The 20,034-nt window shown below is 39.7% G+C and overlaps 1 protein-coding gene across 3 annotated transcripts; it reads right to left on the bottom strand.

Annotated features, from left to right (window-relative positions):
* Window positions 1-1,005: 1,005 nt before the first annotated feature.
* Window positions 1,006-18,624, bottom strand: numa1 (nuclear mitotic apparatus protein 1). Of its 3 annotated transcripts, none has more exons than XM_036149750.1 (25): window positions 18,517-18,624; window positions 18,138-18,208; window positions 17,942-18,027; window positions 16,892-16,965; window positions 16,016-16,104; window positions 15,856-15,930; window positions 15,624-15,717; window positions 15,354-15,513; window positions 15,072-15,211; window positions 14,826-14,937; window positions 14,622-14,739; window positions 14,263-14,403; window positions 14,059-14,172; window positions 8,748-13,430; window positions 8,437-8,646; window positions 8,145-8,335; window positions 7,253-7,390; window positions 6,429-6,534; window positions 6,142-6,340; window positions 5,884-6,020; window positions 5,480-5,767; window positions 4,561-4,662; window positions 4,147-4,461; window positions 2,045-2,088; window positions 1,006-1,233 (listed from the first exon to the last, which is right to left on the bottom strand). In XM_036149750.1, exons 2-24 carry the CDS (start codon window positions 18,171-18,173, stop codon window positions 2,056-2,058), a joined length of 7,641 nt encoding a protein of 2,546 aa, XP_036005643.1. In that variant the 5' UTR covers window positions 18,174-18,208; window positions 18,517-18,624; the 3' UTR covers window positions 1,006-1,233; window positions 2,045-2,055. The 3 variants fall into 3 exon arrangements, with proteins under 3 accessions (XP_036005643.1, XP_036005644.1, XP_036005645.1); XM_036149751.1 differs by having other exon boundaries at window positions 5,884-6,017; XM_036149752.1 differs by lacking the exon at window positions 2,045-2,088.
* Window positions 18,625-20,034: the final 1,410 nt, after the last annotated feature.

The raw sequence follows: 20,034 nt of genomic DNA, 5'->3' as shown, positions 1-20,034 counted from the left end.
GCCACCTTGAAACGGGGTGGAGTCTCCACTCTGTTGACTCCAGGTGGGCGTGACGTATAGGCAGGTAGGGTCTGCTGCTCAGACTCACCTGTAAGTGCTTAGGGAGGGGCTCTCAGCAGCACTGTGACTCCGGAAGGGATCGGTGCTTTCACGTGTTGTCCACCAAGTGTCCAATTACACAGAACAAAAAGCTGCTTTTTTTTTTTTTGGAAAAATGTTTGCAAAGTGGTCTGAAGACACTATTTGGCGAAAGTGAACACAACCACACACTGCCTGTTGTAACCTACGATGAACCCGGAAATGCCTCGTTTCAAAATAAAAGCACGATGATCACGTAAGTTTGGGCATCTGATCAGTACGAAGAGGGACGCCTGTGGTTCCCTCCTGGACCTGTTGACCTCACCTGATCTCTGATAAGCAGGAGACAATGAATGGACTTTATTTTGGCCAAATCTTTTGCCACTGGCAGACGGTACAATTGTGATCTGGTACTACCTTGTGTGGAATGTTGTAAATATATATATAAAAATGTGTGTATTCTGGAGCATGTAACAAAAGTAATTTCCCCCTGGGATTATTAAAGTATGTCTGATTCTGATTACAATTAGCACTGAAGTCCCTTGACAGAGGGCCCCATTAAGATCTACAGTTTATGACAAATCTATGATGTTAAAACTAGGGATTTAAAATTAGACAACATAGCATCCACCTGCCCTTACAGAAAGCCGACTCAACAAACCATCATTGGTGTTGCATGATTATACTGTATTAATGTTAGAAAAGATTAATGGAAGCAATATATCGACTCTTGATCCTAAAACCTGTTTGAATGGATTGGCAGTATAGACAGAAATCAGGGTCACAAGTCTTTTCGTTCGTTATTCTGTTAGTCAGATGCTGGATAGTTGCAGAAATAAATGATAATGATCGTTTGAAACCTGAACTCAAGATCCACACCTGGTTTAAAGTTGGTAATCCTGTTCAGAAATACTTTGTTCTACTGGGTACACTGAAACAATATTGTTTATTTTTATTCAACAGACATGTAAATATTGTACAGAAAGATTTATTAACAGATAAGAAAAGGTCATTTCAAAAAAGTCCTAACGGACAAAATTAAAATCTTTGATTATATAAAAGATAAGAAAAAATGGATATAATAAAGTAAGATTCTTGATAATGACGAACTCCACTTTGGAAACCAGCCCCTCAAACCTTCATCCGCCTCATAACCTGTAGAGGTAGATAAAAAAAAAAAAAAAAAAAAGTTAATTTCCATAAAGGGAAAACATTTTTACAGCAAATCAAACTCTTACAGGGCTTCTGCAAGTTTCAGCCAATCAACAACTTTTAAATGAAAAACCTGTGAACATTGAGAATAGCATGTTTAACTTTGACAGCTTAAGTAAATTTAAGTTTGTCAACTTGAATTTGGTGTTTTATGGCGTGTTGGGCAACACTCTTTGACAGCTACTCTCATCAGCAGGTTTAAGCCAATTAAAAATGTATTTTTTTCCAAGCCAATATTTATAATATACAATAAAATACTTTTCTACAACAAATGAACAGGTAGTGGATAAAAAATTTTTTTTTTTTATTTTAATTCCCTAAACATAATTAGTTTCAGGAGCAGAATTGAAGTTTTGCAGGGGGTGCAGATTTAAAATTCCCTTCAAATAAGCTTCATTTCTTCTCTGCATCACAGGGCTTCCAGTTTTGTTGAAGGGCAATAAATCATCAATTCCTCAGCCAGAACTACAACTCAGAGCAAACCAATGGTATCTGTAAAACTCTTAAAGGAAAATAAAAAAAAAACAGCAACATGTTACATATTTTTCAAAACACAAGTATAGAACATATGAGACTTTAAGGCTTGAAATTAAGATGATCAATTTGAGACTTTATGACCTTGCAGAAACCCTGAGATGGTAAAGAAATGGAAACAGGAGTGTGGAGCCCATGACCCTGTTAGGTAGTAACACCATTAACTGTTACACCACCATGTGAGACCCACCCACAAGAAAAACTCAATAGAAATGTGAACCTTCTTGGACTTCAGACAATGTTCTCTTTTAATAAAACTTGCTCCTGAAAAAAAAAAAAAAAAAAATGTTTATAAGTTCAGTTACTGAAAACTAATGACTAAACTCAACCTCTTTACTATGGCGTTACTGTATATCACTAACTCGGTCCTAAACAGCCCAATGCAGCTTATGATTCAAAATGCAGAAATAAGAAGAAAAAAAAAAAGTGAATGGTTTTTGATGCAGTTTGAAAGTAAAATTCACTTCGAAACATCAGGAAACTTGTTTTTAAACCAGTCTGACAGGACTCCAGTGATGAGCCAGCAACGTTCTGGTTGAACACGTTACTGCACAGGTTAAGAGTTTCTCAGTAAATTCACAATAAGAAGTATTGGCTTTCTAAATGTTAATGTGACTGCATACTGATCCCCAAATTATCCAGAACACCACACATTTGCAAGTCAGCTGTGATCCCCGGCACACATTCTGCAATAAATTAACAGATGCATCAAGAGCGCTTAAAATACGACTATTAAATACCCGCGCTGTTGTCTGTAAACATGAGGAAAACTGAATCATAGAAAAAGATAGCGCAGGCCCTGAATGTGCCAGAGATAAAGTTGGGAACATGGTTCACAGGTTTCAAGTTGAAGCAGCAGTGGTTACACCACCCGGTGGAAGAAAGACGCCAGAGCAGATTCCTGTTGGGGCAGGAATAAGACATCCTCTATGACTGTATGAGAAGCTAAACAGCACTACTGATAAAAGACGGCAAGAAAATCCAGTTCAAATGTTATTAGGGACTTTATGAATAAGCCAAATAGGTTTTAGGATTCGGTTCTGTTGAGCGATGAAGAACATGTCTACAGCAAAGCACTGTTGGCTCAGAGATGCTCTTCAGTTGCTTTGCTTCCTCTAGCCAGGGCTATAGTGTTGGAAACATGTCTTATGAACCATTGTTTACTTTAATGTTCTTTTTGAGGGTGTTTAATCATCTGCATCTAGTTTCAAGGGATTTTAATGGTCATTTTATGCTCGTACTTGAACTTCCTGGTCATCAGTCTCTGTGGCATATTTGCTTTGTGCTCAGAAAGTTAATGTATGGCACTGTTGGCACTGGAAAACGGCAGCATTTTCAGGGCAAACTCAAATATCATAGAATCCTGGGAAAAAATGTCGCTCTCTGAAGAAGTTGAAGGTTTGGCATCACTGGACCTTTAAAACAAACATATCTCAAAGTCTTGGTATCAGGAAATCCTGTAAAACACTAGAGCGTGAAATACTTGGTTTTAGAACGCCGGCTCTGGCCCACAGACCCCTAAATGAAGAAGAGCAGGGTTCTCATCAGCGCATTTCAGCGTAATAGACCCTTACCAGTACTTTGAAAGTTGTCAAAGTTACGCTGAAATTAGACCGTCACGCTCATTTTTAATGAGCTGCACCATTTTAAGGCTCCGCTGAGGGAATGAATCCAGAGAAGCAGAGGAACGACACCAGCACACATGTGTCAGTGCTTCTGGGAGCAACATTTTAACTTATACAATTGTAGCTTCGGCATCCTTGAGCTACTACTAAAATTGCGGTAGAAAAAAGTAAAAAATGGCAGATTCATGAAACTGGTAAGCGGGAAAGCCGTAACCTTGTTTAGCAGCTCCGCAGCAAATAGTCTGACATAATTGTTCAAAAAAAATTTAAGATAAAACTGAACTTGAAAAACATGACACAAACAAAATAAAGCTATCCACACAATACCTAGAGACCAAATAAAAATGTTCTGCACTCTGAGACTCCAGGTACACAACAAAATGTATTTAAAAGCTAAATAAAATTAAAAAAAAAAGAAAGAAAAGAAATTTTGCATATGTCCCCTTTAACTGACGTTAGACTAACTATTGCAGTAGCTTGAAAGTTGAATGACAGAAAGGTGCTCTCTTAACACACACAAAGTATCCATAAGTCTACATTAATCTCTTTTTATAGGTTTGTTGATGGCTGCAAATTTCTGACATCGTCGTTCAAAAGACTGTCGTCCCTTTCCTTGGTTAGATGTAACATTTTACAACCACTGCAGCAGCTGGCTTAATAGATGCTGCTTTTAGGCGTTTTCTTTGTGTAAGTTTACCTTGCGAGCGCTAGCAGTCAGTCCAGGAGACTTTGCAGACCTGCTCGTGGTTTTAGATCCCCTCTGTCCATTAGCTACAACCTGTGGGGACTTAAAGCTGCCGGCCTTTGCAGCTCGTCCCACTGTGGCACGAGAGTTCACTGAAGGAGAGTTTTCTTGACCCTTACGGGCATTTTTCTGAGAAGGAGACTTCTTCAGAGCTTTTCCAGGGGATTTTCGAGTGGAATTGCGCAGTTTGTTCAGCCCTTTCTTTAGGTAGTTGTTGCTCTTTGGGGTGTTTTCAATCGTGAACATCATAGACTCCCGACGACCAGCCTAAAATGAATTGAAAGAAGACCGTTACAACTCTCGACAACGATAAACCCAGCTTTCACTAGGGTGATGAAGTTCAGGTGAGCACATGTATTTACTCACAGGACTGAGGGCAGGTTGAAGATAAGTGCTGGATGGTCCGCTGCTCACGTTCTTGTTTTTAGGAGTGAGTGGACGAGGGAAGCAGCTGGCTCTCGTCTTTTTCTTCAGATTCAAATAAAGACCAACATAATAAATAGGAAGCGGTAATAAATGAAACAATATTTCTCATAGTGCAGGTAAATTTAGCTCAACACACTCATTTATACATTTGCATATATGCTTTAGACTGTTGAACTGCCGAAGCCACAAAATTGACTCTGTACCACACTCGTATATTACACAGTTTTAATAATACTCTCCTGGATACTGTGAATAGCACACTGTCTATTTCCCCTGCATTGTTTACATTGTTACATTGTTTACATTCAATTGTTTACATAAATCGCTGCTGCATCCTTATCCTGAAGATTAGTGCGACTGTGATTTTTCAAGCTGTATGCAAACGAAATTTTGTTCTGTACATACTTTGTGCATACAAAATGACAAATAAAGCTGTCTATGTCTAAAATTTATTAAGCTACAGTGTTGTTCATTTTCACTAAATCGGTCATTTTCTATAATTATCTAGCAGGTTTACAACAATCTTGAACTTTGATTGCAAAAACATTTTAACTTGTTTTTATTACCCGGTTATTCTTCTTGCTTCTGTTTCAGAAGGGCGCATTTTTGTAGTTTCTTTTTGCACTTCAGACAAGCTAGATCAGATTAAGCCACAGCCCTGTTTGTTTTAGGCGTGTTCCTGCCACCAACAGCAGATTCAGGTCCCGAGGGAGTCTGCTAATGACCCATTTATTTGATTCGTGTTGAGACCAGGGAATCTAAAACTAGGCTGATAGCAGCCCTTGAAGACTGACTTTAAACAGCACTGAGCTAGATCACCAAGTAATGTAAATTTTAATAACATGCATTCTACACCCACCTCAACAGAAGTCTGGTGAACAGACAAGCTGGATGAAGAGTGCTTGGAGCCCTTTGGGCTTTTCAGCTGAGAGGAGAGGGCTGGTCTTGCAGGCAGCTGGCCGGGCATCAAGGACAGACGATGGGAACGAGTAGCAACACCCGTCTGAGCCGCCATGAGGGAGTGGCGATGGGAGACCAGGGAGTCCTGCAGTTGGCCCGGCATCATGGACGCCCGCCTGATTGTATCAGAGGGATCTCCAGTGCGGAGCTCTTCGTCTGTGAAAGTTAATGCACTGCCCTGGCCAGTCTACAGGGATAAACCAAGAGGAATCTTAGGAGAAAACTACTCGCTACAGACATGTAGTTTACTTCTCCAACCATCTCAAAGGCTGCTGCAGGCGGATCATTTGCTTTTTTCCTCACCTCTGACTCCACAGGGTAGCTGCTCTTCAGATGCGGGAGGCAGGCCTTGTTCCTGGCCTGCAGCTCTGCGATCCTCAGCCAGTCCTCAGGTCCACCATCAGGCTCGTTCTCTGCTCCCACACAGAAGGTACTAGCAGCTGGAAGCGAGCAGAGACCGGAGACTTGGTTAGATGCATGCTTAAGAACACCATCCAAAATTACAGCCTGTCCAACACTATATGGTTCTGATTTTCTAAATAAAGCAAGAAATGAACTTACTGTGTGTGTGGACAGTGCTCCGTCTGTAGCCTGGAAGACCAATCAGCTGATCGCTGGCAGCACTGGCCTTTCCAGCCGGTGTATTAAACACCTCCATGGACATGGGTTGTGCAAAGTGAGCACCGTTGAGGTTTGGTTGTGAGCGAGCTGAATGCAAGCTGTAAAAGGTCTCGTCGGCCTCGCCGTGGCCTGGCGTTTTCTAGAGATGGAAAACACGCAACAGACTCAGAACTAGAGCAGCATCTCAGGGAGGAAAGCATGTCTAAGGGCAAAGAGGTTCTCTCTACCTTGGACATGGTGATGTTTATGACCTGTGTTGTTCTGCGTCGTTTGATAGATGAAGTTGGATTTTTATGGGTCGAGTTCAGCTCCACGTCAGACTCGTCACTGGACCTAGGAACGACAAACAAATCCATTTATTTTCTTACGCTATTTATTTATACAGATTCAAACCAGTAGTGTCGAGCCAAGCGAGTCACCAAAGCTTAAATTAAATACCAGCAACAATTGTAACTGCAGTTCAAGAATGGTATAAATTTGGCCCTCATGGTGCTGATGGACATTTTGTAGTTTTTTTGTTTTGTTTAGGAGGAGCTTTCACTGACAACTGCATATCTTCTTAAACGAAAGCCTCTTCACTTTCATTTTAATAATGGCAGTAAAAGCAAAAACATCCAGTGACGTTTTCATCAAAAAAAAAAAAAAAAAAAAAAAACTAGGGGACACACATTCATTAAACCTGGCTAAATACAACACGTATTTTCAAAGAAAGTCACTTTTGTTGCTGGGAATTGGCTGAAAGCAAAACAGAAAACATTTTAGTGATAAAGTTAGGAAGCTGTACGCTTTTTAATAGGGCATATGTCTAATACCTCTATACAGATCTACAATAATTGTGTCTACTTTGTTTTATTTGCTGCATTTTAAATCTTTTTTTTTGTTCAGCAGATAACATTTATTCAATATTAGGATTTTTTTAATAGGGAAAAATAAATCAAGTGTTTCTCATTCAAGTGTAATCAGTATATTGCATTCTCTGAAAATGCCTATTTTCTCATGAAGAGTTTAAAAGAACTATAAAAATATGCCATATAGTGACTTTTAAACTTGCCTTTTAGTCCGCCTGGTGTTAATTGGGGTAAAGTAGAGCGTTTCCAGAGACTCTGCCTGAAGGCCCCGACGTTTGGCTGCTAAACGTTCAGAGCTTCGAACCAGCGGTGTGCTCGATTCACCAGGTGCAGACAGTTTCCTGGAAATTATTTAAAAAAAACAAAAGCAAAAAAAAAAAACAGAAGTGTCAGTCATAGAATTTGATCCCTTGTTATTCACAAATGAACAGCAGCACAGACTGGAGGGGCAGGTATTATATTTCTTCTTGCTGGTTGTACACTTTTAACTCAAGTATTTTTACCCACATCTATGCAGGAATCTATAAAAAGATTAAAAAGTAAATTTTAAAAAATGACCCTCAACATATTTTAAAGAACTAAACAGAACAATCTGTAAGAGGGTTCCTTCACATTGTCCCTTACAAAATGAAATCTTTCTAGATTCAAGTGTCTATACTCAAACGGACAAAAATGTGAAAATGTTTTCTAAAGTATTACTGCAATTCTTAAATACTAGCTTGGTCTCAGTCTCATCTTTAGGTATCACAGGATGAAACAATGTGATGCTTTTGTAGCATCTGAGCTAATTTAGTACACCTTGATTTTAACATCTAGAACCCTTGAACATGTGTAACTTTTGCTTGTAAAATTCATAAAAACAGCACTTTTCATTGCTCGTTTGGCATTTTAGACCCAGTGTAAGAACCACCTGTACAGTTCAACATAAATGTAGCGCTGTCTAGAGACTAAATGGTAGAAAAATGGCCACAGTTTATTTTTTGAATGAGTGCTCAGTCAGCAAGACAAAAAAAAAAAACTGTTGGGGCAAGATTTTTAAATCAAGGAGCGATTTGGCTAATCAGAGATAACGAGTACTCCTTATTTAGGCCTTACCTTGTACTGTTCAGAGAATCGTCCAGCGAACTTTGATCCAGGCTGTCAGAGCTCATGGACCTCTTCACCTGCACTGTAGCGCCAACATGAGAGTGTGTCCTGGGACCCTCTGGATAAGCCGAGTCCGTCACACCACCTCCATTACCATGGATCTTATTTTGTGCTCTAAGGACTTGATCAGCATAGACCACCTAAAGAAAGACATCATGATAAATGTTAGAACACAAGATACTTGATGCAAAAGCACCATGTGATAATATTTTGGTATTTTATCTGAATGTACAGTACCAACCTGTGCCTCTAAACTGGCCACCTGAGCCTTGAGCCTTTTCTCATTGGTCTGGATTTTCTCCAAGTCAAGCTGGAGCACCTTATGTTCCGTGAGAATAGCTTTGAATTCGTTGTCTTTAAGCTCTAAAGCCTGTTTGAGCTCCAGGTTTTCCTCCTCACTTTTCTGGAGAAGTTGTTTCTTGCTGTTGTAGTGGCTCACAGCTCGCTCCACCTGTGGGATTGAGATGATGAGACGGACACATTTGTAAGACACCAAACGACAACATAATTTACATGTAATTTTAGCATTTTAAGGAGTGCCACTGCACTGACCTGAGCCTTGTAGTGGTCAACAGCCTCGGTTTTTGCTGCAAGTTGTTGTTCCAGCTCTCTCTTGACGAGCTCAAAGTCCTCCATCTTTTCTCTCTGCTTCAAAAGTTGCTCTTTCTCCATTTTCAGAATTTGAACCTCTTTCTGCAGCACGGCCTCCAATTTACGAGAGGCGTTACTCTCTCTCTCCATGGCCTGGTTGGCTTGTGCAAGTCCGTCTTTCTCCAGGATTATGGCTTTGATCTGGTTCTCCAGAGCTTTTTGGTCCACCTCTGCTTGGACCAGCTTGGACATGAGCGCTTCTTTTTCTTGAAAAAGAGCCTCTTTTTCCTTCAACGTGGTCAACTGCAAGTCCTGCATGGCGTCCTTTGTTCCTAGGCTTGCGATTAGAGCCTCTTTTTGATGGTTAAGGTCTGCCTTTACCAGTAAAAGCTGCTGCTGGAGATTGCTCACCTGCTTCTCGGACTCTTGCTGGGTTTCAATCAACGTCTGCTCTTTAGCACAAAGCTTTTGAGAAATTGTTTCCAATTCTCCTTTGAGCCCCTTGATCTCATTTTGGAGAACCACCTTCTGCCTGGAGTTCTCCTCTTTTATCTCAGCCATGACTTCCTCCCTGGCCTCGGCTTCTCCTTTTGCTTTATGCAACAAGTTAACTTGAAGCTCAAGTTCCTGTCTCAGCGTGTTTAGATGCTGGTCTCTGTCCGCGATGAGCATCTTGGCTTCTGACAACTCTGTCTGCAGAACCTGAAGCTTGTTTTCAGCTTCAAGGAGCTCGTTTCCCTTCTCAGCCTGGGACTCTCTTAACCTCTCGATCTCCTCTTCGTGTGAGTGTAGTTGTTCCAGCTGTTTTTTTAATTGATGGACATTCTCCTGTAAGCTCTGGAGCTCCAGACTCTGTTCCGCGTTTTCTTGACGTTGCTTAGCCAAAAGATCTTCCCGGGAGCAGACTTCTTCCTCTGCGCTCCTCATTGAGGAACGGAGAGTTTCCACCTGCTTATTTAAACTCTGGATTTCTTGACGCAACAAGTTCACCTGCTCTGCATTTTCAGTCTTCAGCAGCTCCATCTGCTCTTCCTTAGATTGGATCTCGCTTCTCATCTTCCTGGTTTCTTCCTGGGAAGCAGACAGCCGCTCCTGGAGAAGCTCCTTCTGACCAGCACTGTCCTGCTGCTGTTTATTTAGCACCTCCATCTGAGTCTGAAGATTTTCCTCAGCTGTTTCCACTGATTTGGCCATATCACCAAGCTGTGTTTGTAAACCTTTAATTTCTTGCTCTAGCCTTTCTGACTGTATGGAACCCTCTTCTTTCAGGCTGATAAGTTGTTCCTCTTTAGCCTGGATCTCCTCTCTCAATCTTGTTGTTTCTTCTTCAAAAGCTGCCCTCATGTTCTGAAGTGAATCTTTCTCCTGAGAAATCTCCATCTCTTTCTGAGCCAGCAGGTTTTCTTTAGCCAGTACCTGATCTGTTGCAGACTTCAGAGAGTCGCTCAAACATTGAACTTGATTCTTCAGAGTTTGCATCTCGTCTTTCAGAGTCTCTGACTCCTTGCAGTGATCAGCTTTCAATGTTTGGACTTCGTCCTCTTTAGATTTGATGTCTTGCTTTAGTTGATTCACCTCATGGTCAAGAACGGTTCTGTGTTTCCTTAGTTCTTCGATCTGCTGAGCACTTTCCTGTTCTTGCTTGGCCAAGAGTTCTTCTCTGACTTTAATTTGGTTCTCAGCAGTCTCCAGAGAAGCAGAGATGCTTTTTATCTGCTCATTTAGAGCTTCGATCTCCTGCTGCAGTAACCCAGATTTAGTAGACGTCTCAGTCTTTAGCTGAACCATCTGCTCCTCTTTAGCGTCAATCTCTGCTTTTAGCTTTTTCACCTCATCTTCAGACGCAGCCATTTGTCTCTGAAGGGCCTCTTTGTGCTGAGTGCTCTGTTGCTGTTCTTCTGCAAGCTGATTTTCTTTGGACTGCAAGTTCTCCTTAGCTGTCCTCAGAGAGGAACTAAGACCTTCAACCTGAGACTTTAATTCATTTATCTCTTGGTGCAGAACCTCGGTCTGTTCAGAACTTTGACTTTTCCATAGAATAAGTTGTTCATCTCTGGCCTGCACCTCTTCTCTGAGTCTTTGCTTCTCCTCTCCAGAAGAGGCCACGAGGTTCTGAAGAGAATCTCTCTGCTGGGAAATTTCCATCTCCTTCTGAGCCAGCAGGTTTTCTTTAGCCAGCACTTTGTCTGTTGCAGACTTGAGTGTTTCATTCAAACATTGAATTTGATTCTTTAGAGCTTGCATTTCACCGTTTAGTGCCTCTGACTCTTTGCCGTGATCAGCTTTCAATGTTTGGACTTCATCCTCTTTAGATTTAATGTCTTGCTTTAGTTGATTCACCTCATGGTCAAGAACGGTTCTGTGGTTCCTTAGTTCTTCGATCTGCTGAGCACTTTCCTGTTCTTGCTTGGCCAAGAGTTCTTCTCTGGCTCTAACGTGGTTCTCAGCAGTCTCCAGAGAAGCAGAGATGCTTTTTATCTGCTCATTTAGAGCATCAATCTCCTGCTGCAGTAACCCAGAAGTACCAGACGTCTCAGTCTTTAGCTGAACTAACTGCTCCTCTTTAGCATCAATCTCTGCCTTTAGCTTCTTCACCTCGTCTTCAGACGCAGCCATCTGCATGCGGACAGCCTCCATTTGCTGAATGCTCTGTTGTTGCTGCTCTACAAACTGATTTTCCTTGAACTGTAATTTCTCCTCAGCTGCCCTCAGTGAGGTACTAAGACATTCAACCTGAGACTTTAAATCTTTAATCTCATTATGGAATAAATCAGTTTGCTCTGAACTTTGATGTTTTAAGAAACTCATCTGTTCCTCTTTAGCCTGGATCTCCTCCCTCAATCTTGTTGTTTCTTCTTCAAAAGCTGCCCTCATGTTCTGAAGTGAATCTTTCTCCTGAGAAATCTCCATCTCTTTCTGAGCCAGCAGGTTTTCTTTAGCCAGCATTTGGTCTGTTGCAGACTTCAGGGAGTCGCTCAAACATTGAACTTGATTCTTTAGAGTATGCATCTCATCTTTCAGAGTCCCTGACTCTTTGCAGTGATCAGCTTTCAATGTTTGGACTTCGTCCTCTTTAGATTTAATGTCTTGCTTTAGTTGATTCAGATCATCCTCAAGAACGGTTCTGTGGTTCCTTAGTTCTTCGATCTGCTGAGCACTTTCCTGTTCTTGCTTGGTCAAGAGTTCTTCTCTGGCTTTAATTTGGTTCTCAGCAGTCTCCAGAGAAGCAGAGATGCTTTTTATCTGCTCATTTAGAGCTTGGATCTCCTGCTGCAGTAACACAGATTTAGTAGAGGTCTCAGTCTTCAGCTGAACCATCTGCTCCTCTCTAGCATCAATCTCTGCTTCTAGCTTCTTTATCTCATCTTGAGAAGCAACCACCTGCCTTTGAAGGGTTTCTATTTGATGAATGCTTTGTTGGTGCTGTTCAGCAAACTGGTTTTCCTTAGACTGGAAGTTCTCTTCAGCTGTCTTCAATGAGGAATTAAGACACTCAACACGAGTCTTCAAGTCTGTTACCTCTTGGTGCAGACGGTTAGACTCCTCTGAACTCTCGGTTTTCATGAGCAGCATCTGATCTTCCTTCGCCTGGATTGACTCCTTTAAGGCCTTTACCTCCTCTTCAGAAGCAGACAGCTGTTGCTGCAGAAGCTCTGCCCGGTGACGGCTTTCTTCCTGCAGCTTTGTAAGCAAACCCTGCTGGGTCAGAACTTGTTCCTCCGCTTTTCTCAAAGCGTCATTAAGACTTTCTATTTGAACTTTTAGGCTGCTGATCTCTTGCTGAAGAGATTCTGAATGTTGCGTGTTGGCATTGTTGACCAAAACCAGCTGCTCATTTCTTTCCAAAATCTCTCCTTGTAGCCTCTGCACATCCTCCTGACAGCTTAAAATTTGTTGCTGAAGTATATTCCTTTCTTGAGCGGTCTCTTGCTGGGTTTTAGCCAGCAGATCCTGCTTAAGTTGCGTTTCCTGCTCAGCCCGTTTCAGAGACGCGTTAAGGTCCTCCATAGACACTGTTAAGGTTTGGATTTTATTGTTAAGAAGTTCTTCTTCGTGTAATTTCTCCTCTAATAATCTATCAAGTGCGTCTTGTTTTGCCTGAATTTCATCTTTGCTTGATTTTCTTTGTTCTGCAAACAAATCGACCTCTTCTTGGAGCTTGGAAATGTGTTGGTCTTTATCAGCTAACAGAGCGGTAGCAGCCACAAGCTTCATCTCAAGGTCCTTCACCTTGACATCTGCCTGATGTAGAAGATCATCGTTTTCTTTCTTGATGTCTTTTAGTGTTATCAATTCCTGTTCACAAGCTGTGATGTGCTGCTGTAGTCTGGTCACCTCCTCAGTCTTCAGGTGCTCAATTTGCTCACGTTGAAGTTTGAGATCACAAATTTCTTGTTCAAGAACCCTCCTCTGTTCCTCCAGATCTCTACGCATCTTATCCAGAAGTTCATCCTTGGCTTGAATCACTTCTTCAGTTTGGGATTTCTGCTGCTTAAGTAACTCTTTATATTGCGCTATTTCTTCCTCACATTCGGCCAACTTGTGAGTTAGGGTTTGGATCTGCTCTTCTGCCTGTTTCAGGGAGCAAATTGTGCTCTGCAGCTCATCCCTCAGACTTTCAATCTCAGTCTCCAACATTTCTCTCTGGAGATTTAAGAAGAGATACCTAATAAGCATTTTTTATCATGGAACAAATGTTTAAGAAAATAAACTTTCTATAGCCATTTGATAACCTGTTACTAACTTTAAAACATTATAGGCGTTCCTCAGATTCCCCCGACACATTTACAGTAACTAAAAAAGTCCAACTTTTTCGAACTCAATTTTGCAGACTACCGTTTATCTTCATTTCAATATCGAAAATACAGAAGTTCACTATGAATTGAGCTTTTTTATGGCGAAGAGCCTTCAAATGTGGTCATTGGAGAGAGAAAAAAAGGCTTGAAGGAAACAAGGAATGACACGGGAGGAAGCAAGGACAGAAGAAAGAAAGCAAAGCAAGATGCAGAAAGATTGAAAGAATAAACAAAAAGAAAGGCACAAGGAATACAGTAAAGAAAAAAAAAGAAAATCAGGGAGGAAAGTGCAAAGTTACATTAGGAAGCAGGAAGGACGGACACAGAAGAAAAGATTGAGTACAACATTTAGACAATAGAGGAAACAATGTGTGGAGTACACATATTTCCATGTTATTTTATTTTTCCATGTTTTTCCCAGACCTGGAAAATACATAAATAAAAAAGCTAATTTTTCCATATGAAACCCGGCTTACCTCCATTACAGGACCCATGTTTTCTCCGAATTCCTCTTTGGTGGCTTTCCTTAATTCTTCCTCCAAGCAGGAAATCTTTCCATGGAGGATCTGAATTTGTTCAGACAGGAGTTCCTGAAAAACAGGGAACCAGAATTAAAAAAAAAATAGTAACAGTAAAATGGCACCAGTGCTGCACAGTTTTATTGTAAAACCACAGCCCACCTTTTGCGTGGTTGCTTGGTTGAGTTCAGACTGCAAATGGCTCGTTTTGTTCCTCCACTCCTCCTCAGCAGATGCTTGAGCTTGTGTCAATTGGCCATTTTCTGCTTCAAAGATCGCCAGCTTGGAACACACTGCTCTCATCTGACAATAGTATTTAAATACAGCATTAAAATTAGGCCTTTAACTTTTGGCTTTTCACTTGTCAAAAGGGGATAAAACAAGAGACCAACCCTACATATACCGACTTATCTTATGTAACCACATTTACAATTAATGCTACACTTGCAAACAAACGGGGAAAATGTTTAGTGTTGCTGAATGTAACAGAAAGTTAGTAGATACTATTAATAACTTATTACCTGAAAGGTGAGTTCCCCATTTTCTCCTGTAAGTTCATCCACTTTCCGCTCCATGTCCACTGAGGTATTCTTCAAATCTTTATTTTCCTTTAGCAGCTCATTCAGGCGCATTTGCAACCTAGGGAAACAAAGATCTTACTAAGGATCTTAATAAAAGCATTAGATGTGTTTAGCAATCGGTTTAGATCATTTTCAAATACGTACGAGTCGTTTTTGGCCTCAAGCTCACGGATTTGTTCGGTGATGGTCTCCTCCTGATCGCCTTGCGCAGTTTTCAGCTTATCTAGGCGGTACTGCAATTGACTGATATGTGATTCTGGGGGGAAAAAATAGCAAAACAACGCACTTAGCAAAAATGGGGTTGATTAAGATAACAACTAATAAAATGTATATAGTACATTTTATTAGTTGTTATCTTATGTATATGTATATATACGTTTTTTATACTACCTTTCTGGGCCATGAGTGTGAGCGTGTTGGCTAGCTCTTTTTCCAAACCATCTCTGTATTCTCTCTCCTTCAAAATCTGCCTTTGCATTTTTCTCATCTGAAATTTAGGCGTATTCATAACCTCCACCAAAGGAGACTTGCTGTGGAAATAAAAAGTTAAGCAAGTTGAAGAATAGGATTCTTACATCTGAAATGTTTCCGAGTTTATATTGGGTTACATTATATCATATAGAGGGCCATACTAAAACTCAAGCTGGATTAATTGGAAATTCACATCGATACCTGACAGAGGAGGAAGCCACTGTTTCCAGATCAACAAAAGAGACTTTTTGTGTGCGCAGGAAGACTGGAGAATCATCATCTGAGTGAGTGGAGGGGGAGGACACACTGGAGGTGGAGGTGGTTGCTGTCTGGTCAAAGACTTCTCGGGACACTGACAAATCTAAACATACAGTTTGCATTTCAATCCAAACCAGACACGGTAGTATTTTTAATTAAATGTATCCGAGACACTATCTGCTCTTCCCATGATATTTATTGCCAAAAACTTACATTTCTTTGCCAAGTATGGCTCAAGTCTTTTGTTCAGATAAACACAGCCCTCACTCTCCATCACAAAAGAAAGGGTCAGCTTGGCAAGCTCGTGCTAACAGAGGGGAAACATTATAAGGTCATTAAATTCCAGTAACAAATCCATTTACGTTAGATGAATTTAGAAGCACTGCACTAAACACTCAAAATACAAATGATTTGGCATTATATACAATAACATAGGTCTGCTTACCTCTGCTTCACAATCCAGTGTGTTGAGAGTGCAACGCTCATTCATCATGTCATAATAAACAAGCAGCACAAGCACCTGGGAATAATGCAAAGTCTAATTAGAATTAGCTTTAATTTGTGTTTGTATCATATATTTATTCACTTTTTATCTTGATTTTAACCTTTGCAATTTCCACTGTTAGGTTGTTTCCCCTCCGAATGCTGTCCCAGGAAATAGGGGTGCCCTTAGTTGGGTTAAACCTGCACTCCCCTAATGAAGATAAAGAGACAGAGAGTTACTTCCTATGAGACAACGGTGCTCAAAGCCACCTTCATTTATATGGAAATAGTGGTACCTGGGCATGAAAAGATTGTTTTTAACAATAAAGTCACAATTATTACAGCTACAGCAAAAATAATCAGACTTTTTCCAATCAGAAAAGCAACTATCGTTCCCACTGTTGCAAATTCAATTACATATTATTACAGTTAAGTTATGAATATTTATTGTAAATTTGATACAAAAGTAAGCAAAATATAGGTTAAAACTTGTTCTTCAAATTTAATTACCATACTTTACGCATTAATTAAGAAGAATATTTACAATTGCCACACAGTTCCTTATAGAGTAATAGAGTAACACGTATAAGACGCTGGTATTTGTATGAAAGTTGGTTGACTATCTGCTCTGATAAGTTGGAAGTTGCTTTCCAGACATGATTCTCATATCTCGTCATCTGAAGTTTCAAAACAATACGTGTGAAGTGTTGTTTCCCCTTAGTTTCAAAACTATAAGCATTTCAAGTATGCAGGACAGTGAGCCCTGAGAACCAGGGCTTGGGACCACTGCACTAAACTGCAGGACAGAAGTCTAATACCCAAGTCCTCTGGGCATGTGTCCAGGATACTTTAGCCTCTTCTGCAGCACACTCAAATCCAATTAGGTCACTAGCAGAACTGTGAAGAGCTTAATTGCATCTTGGATAAGTAATAGAATAGCTTGATAGAGAGTTGGCAAAACATGGATAGCATAAAAAGGAGAAAAAAAGCCAGCTTACTTGCAAGGAACTCTTCAATGAGACCAAACCAATCCTCAGAAGAACTACTTAAACTGGGGACTGGTTCCTTTTTCCTGTTTGGACACAAAATTAAATGCTTGAGACCCTTTTCCTAAAAAGCTGATCATTTACCATTTCTCTCCAATTTCTACTGCGTTACAAGTGACTTAGAAGATCTGTATGTAATGTAAACACTAGACAATAACATAACTTTTTATTTATACAGCTTTAAAAAATGAATCCAAGAAATATAAAAAATAAGTTACCTTAATGCAACAAATGAATATTCTTTAAAGAAAAATACACTATAAAAAAGATACAGTTGTATATGGCAGACTTTAGATATGACACCTTAGTATAAGTGCAAGTATAATTACCTGTATTGAAATTTAATATATACCTAATAATTATACACTGGTAATCACAATACAAAAAAACTAGACATTGCAGTATGTTTTGTTTTTTGTGATAATACATTTTAAACAAATACTGTCAGAGGTTTTCCTTCCTGTTAAAGGGGACTTTTCCTCTCCACTGTCACTTCATGCATGCTCAGCATGAGGGATTGCTGCAAAGCCATCCACAATGCAGAGGACTGTCCATTGTGGCTCTACGCTCTTTCAGGATTGAATGCTGCAATCTGCTGGGTTTCCTGATAGGAAACTTTTTGACAAAACTGTATGATTTGATTGAATTTGACTTTGTAAAGTGCCTCGAGATGACTTGTTGTGAATTGGTGCTATATAAATAAAATTGAATTGAATGTCTAAAATGTTTACATTGGAGATTGAGATTACACGTTACACTTTAAAGTAAAGCTGTAATGTAGCAAATTAAGAAGTAAACGATTTCATACAAGTATGAAGTCGCTTAAAACTATTTATATATATATAAAAAACTGTTTATCCTTTAGCCAACTGAAAAGGCAAAACTCCCTAAATCCACTAACACATGATTCTGTCCCCATTTTACCTAAACAGCTTTGAAAAACATGGTGATCCTCATTATTGTTTACACAAACTAACCCTGCATGGCAACACTCCCACTTACAGCACAGAAATCAGTTCCACCAGGACCGCCCCATCCTGTAAATCATCAATCCGTTCCACTCTGTTTGACAGCTTGATACTATTGACCTGTAAAATAATATTTTTTTTAATAAAATGAGTAAAAAAAAAAAAAAATTAAAACTGACACCTGAATGATTGTGTACTTCAAAGTATAACTAACAGTAGTTTGAACTTACCCAGCTGAGGAGTGCCTTAACACCCAAGTTTGTCATCTTGGCCGACCCTTTATGTCAAAGGGATTTTAAAACTGGGAGGAAAGCATAAAAAATATGTATAAACAGTTTGCCACCAAGAAAACGAGCAAACATTTTTCCTGAACATGTTTTAACCCACACGGGGGCTTGTAAAGTTAATGAATTGACAAGAAGGCTTTATTATTTTTGCAGTATTTAATTTGTCTTTCTTTTTTGAAGTGCAACGCTGCTAACATTGTTGTTAAGCTGCCAACAGATGCCCTAAGCTAATATGCGCTAACTGTATTCTAACGTACGCTAATTAACATTCCCTCCGAAATGCCGAGCAGAAATAAAATGTTCCGTTTAAGCGGGGACTCACCTAAAATGCAAACAATTCCTCCCTTTTATGCCGCGTCTTCTTATTTTGACTTATTTACCTATGAAATAACATTGACGAGAACAGCCTCATCATGTGAAACGCGAGAAAAATTCAAAGTGCCTGTTTAAGGTTAAACCAGCCAATCAGTGTCCTCGTATTGACACATGTGAAAATAGACGAAAGCGATTGGATTAAAAGCAGAACGCCGTCACAATGTGACGTTCCTTAAAGAGACACCGCCCTTATGGCAGGCCACGGCTTTACCTCGCTTATATTCCACATATCTGAATAGATGTTTGACTAGACATAATGGTTAATTAACATATCTACGGGTAATAATAATAAATTATTATTATTATTATTATTATTATTATTATTATTATTAATAATAATAATAATAATAATAATAATAATAATAATAATAATAATAATAATAATAATAATAACAGTAATAGTCAGTATAAGCCGATTTTATGTTTTAAAGTGGCCTACCATACTTCTTACTAGTCAGAATATAAATGTAGATATCTTAAAGTACCATTCAGGATAGTCAAAATGTAGTTTTTACTAGTCAAAACTTGTTTTCGATGTCTTAAATGTCACATATAGAACAGGCACGCTACATTTTTCCTTTTCTCCCATACAGTTACAGTATAATGCCTTGTAGAAATATTTGTACCCCTTTATCTGTTTTACAACCATAACGTTCAATTGGTTTTTGTCATTATTGTGACTTTGTGTGATACACTAACACAATGTAATGCATAATTCTGTATGGGAATTGTATTAATCCAGGATTTTATTTTGATTGCAAAAAAAACCCAAAAAAAACATTGGATATTGCTATACATATGTGTTTGCCCCCTTTTTACCTAACTAAAATCCTGCACAATCGCTTTTATAAGTTCTTTGATAGTGAATAGAGTTCGCCTGGTTATCTCTGTATAAATCCAGCGGTTCTATGAAGGTTTCAGAGAATATTCTGTAGATTCACAAACGGCATCACGAAGACCAAGGAACACTGCAGAAACGTCAGGGGATAAGGCTGTGGAGAAGGTTAAAGAATGGTCAAATTATAAAACAATACCCTAAGCATTCATCATCTACCACGGTTAAAAAACAAAACAAAAAAACAACTGGACTTCTATTGTGAAGCGGAACACGTTTTGCTTCCCATCCAAGAAGCTTTCTCAATTCAAAATGTTGGAAGTATTAAGTTCCAAGCTTTATGGACTAGCCGGCCTCGTCAGAGCTCGGGTCTGCATGTAGATTCACCTGCTTTGATTGGTTTGATTTCCCAAGTTTTGCACCCATTTCACACCTCTATACATGTGACCACAACATTGCTCCTGTGAACCAGGCAAACGATGAGCCCAACGCCTCTCCATTGAGATGGGCGATCAGTTCCAGGTGAACCTACATTGGAACTCAACACTACACCAGACATTTTGAATTGAGAAAGCTTCCTGGATGGGAAGCGAAACGTCTTCAGCTTCAGAATAGAAGTCCAGTTGTTTT

This window comes from Fundulus heteroclitus, chromosome 18 (assembly GCF_011125445.2).
Source record: "Fundulus heteroclitus isolate FHET01 chromosome 18, MU-UCD_Fhet_4.1, whole genome shotgun sequence".
In the NCBI taxonomy this organism is placed as follows: domain Eukaryota; kingdom Metazoa; phylum Chordata; class Actinopteri; order Cyprinodontiformes; family Fundulidae; genus Fundulus; species Fundulus heteroclitus.
This window is presented reverse-complemented; position numbering and strand designations above follow the sequence as displayed.

What these genes read in the sequence shown, in the direction of transcription:
- numa1 (XM_036149750.1), bottom strand. Translation starts at nt 18,173, where the DNA reads ATGACAAACTTGGGTGTTAAGGCACTCCTCAGCTGG. An exon ending in TTAAGGCACTCCTCAGCTGG is followed by an intron (nt 18,028 to 18,137) that starts GTAAGTTCAAAC and finishes ATTATTTTACAG; the next exon opens with GTCAATAGTATCAAGCTGTC. An exon ending in TGGCCAGTTTAGAGGCACAG is followed by an intron (nt 8,336 to 8,436) that starts GTTGGTACTGTA and finishes GTCTTTCTTTAG; the next exon opens with GTGGTCTATGCTGATCAAGT.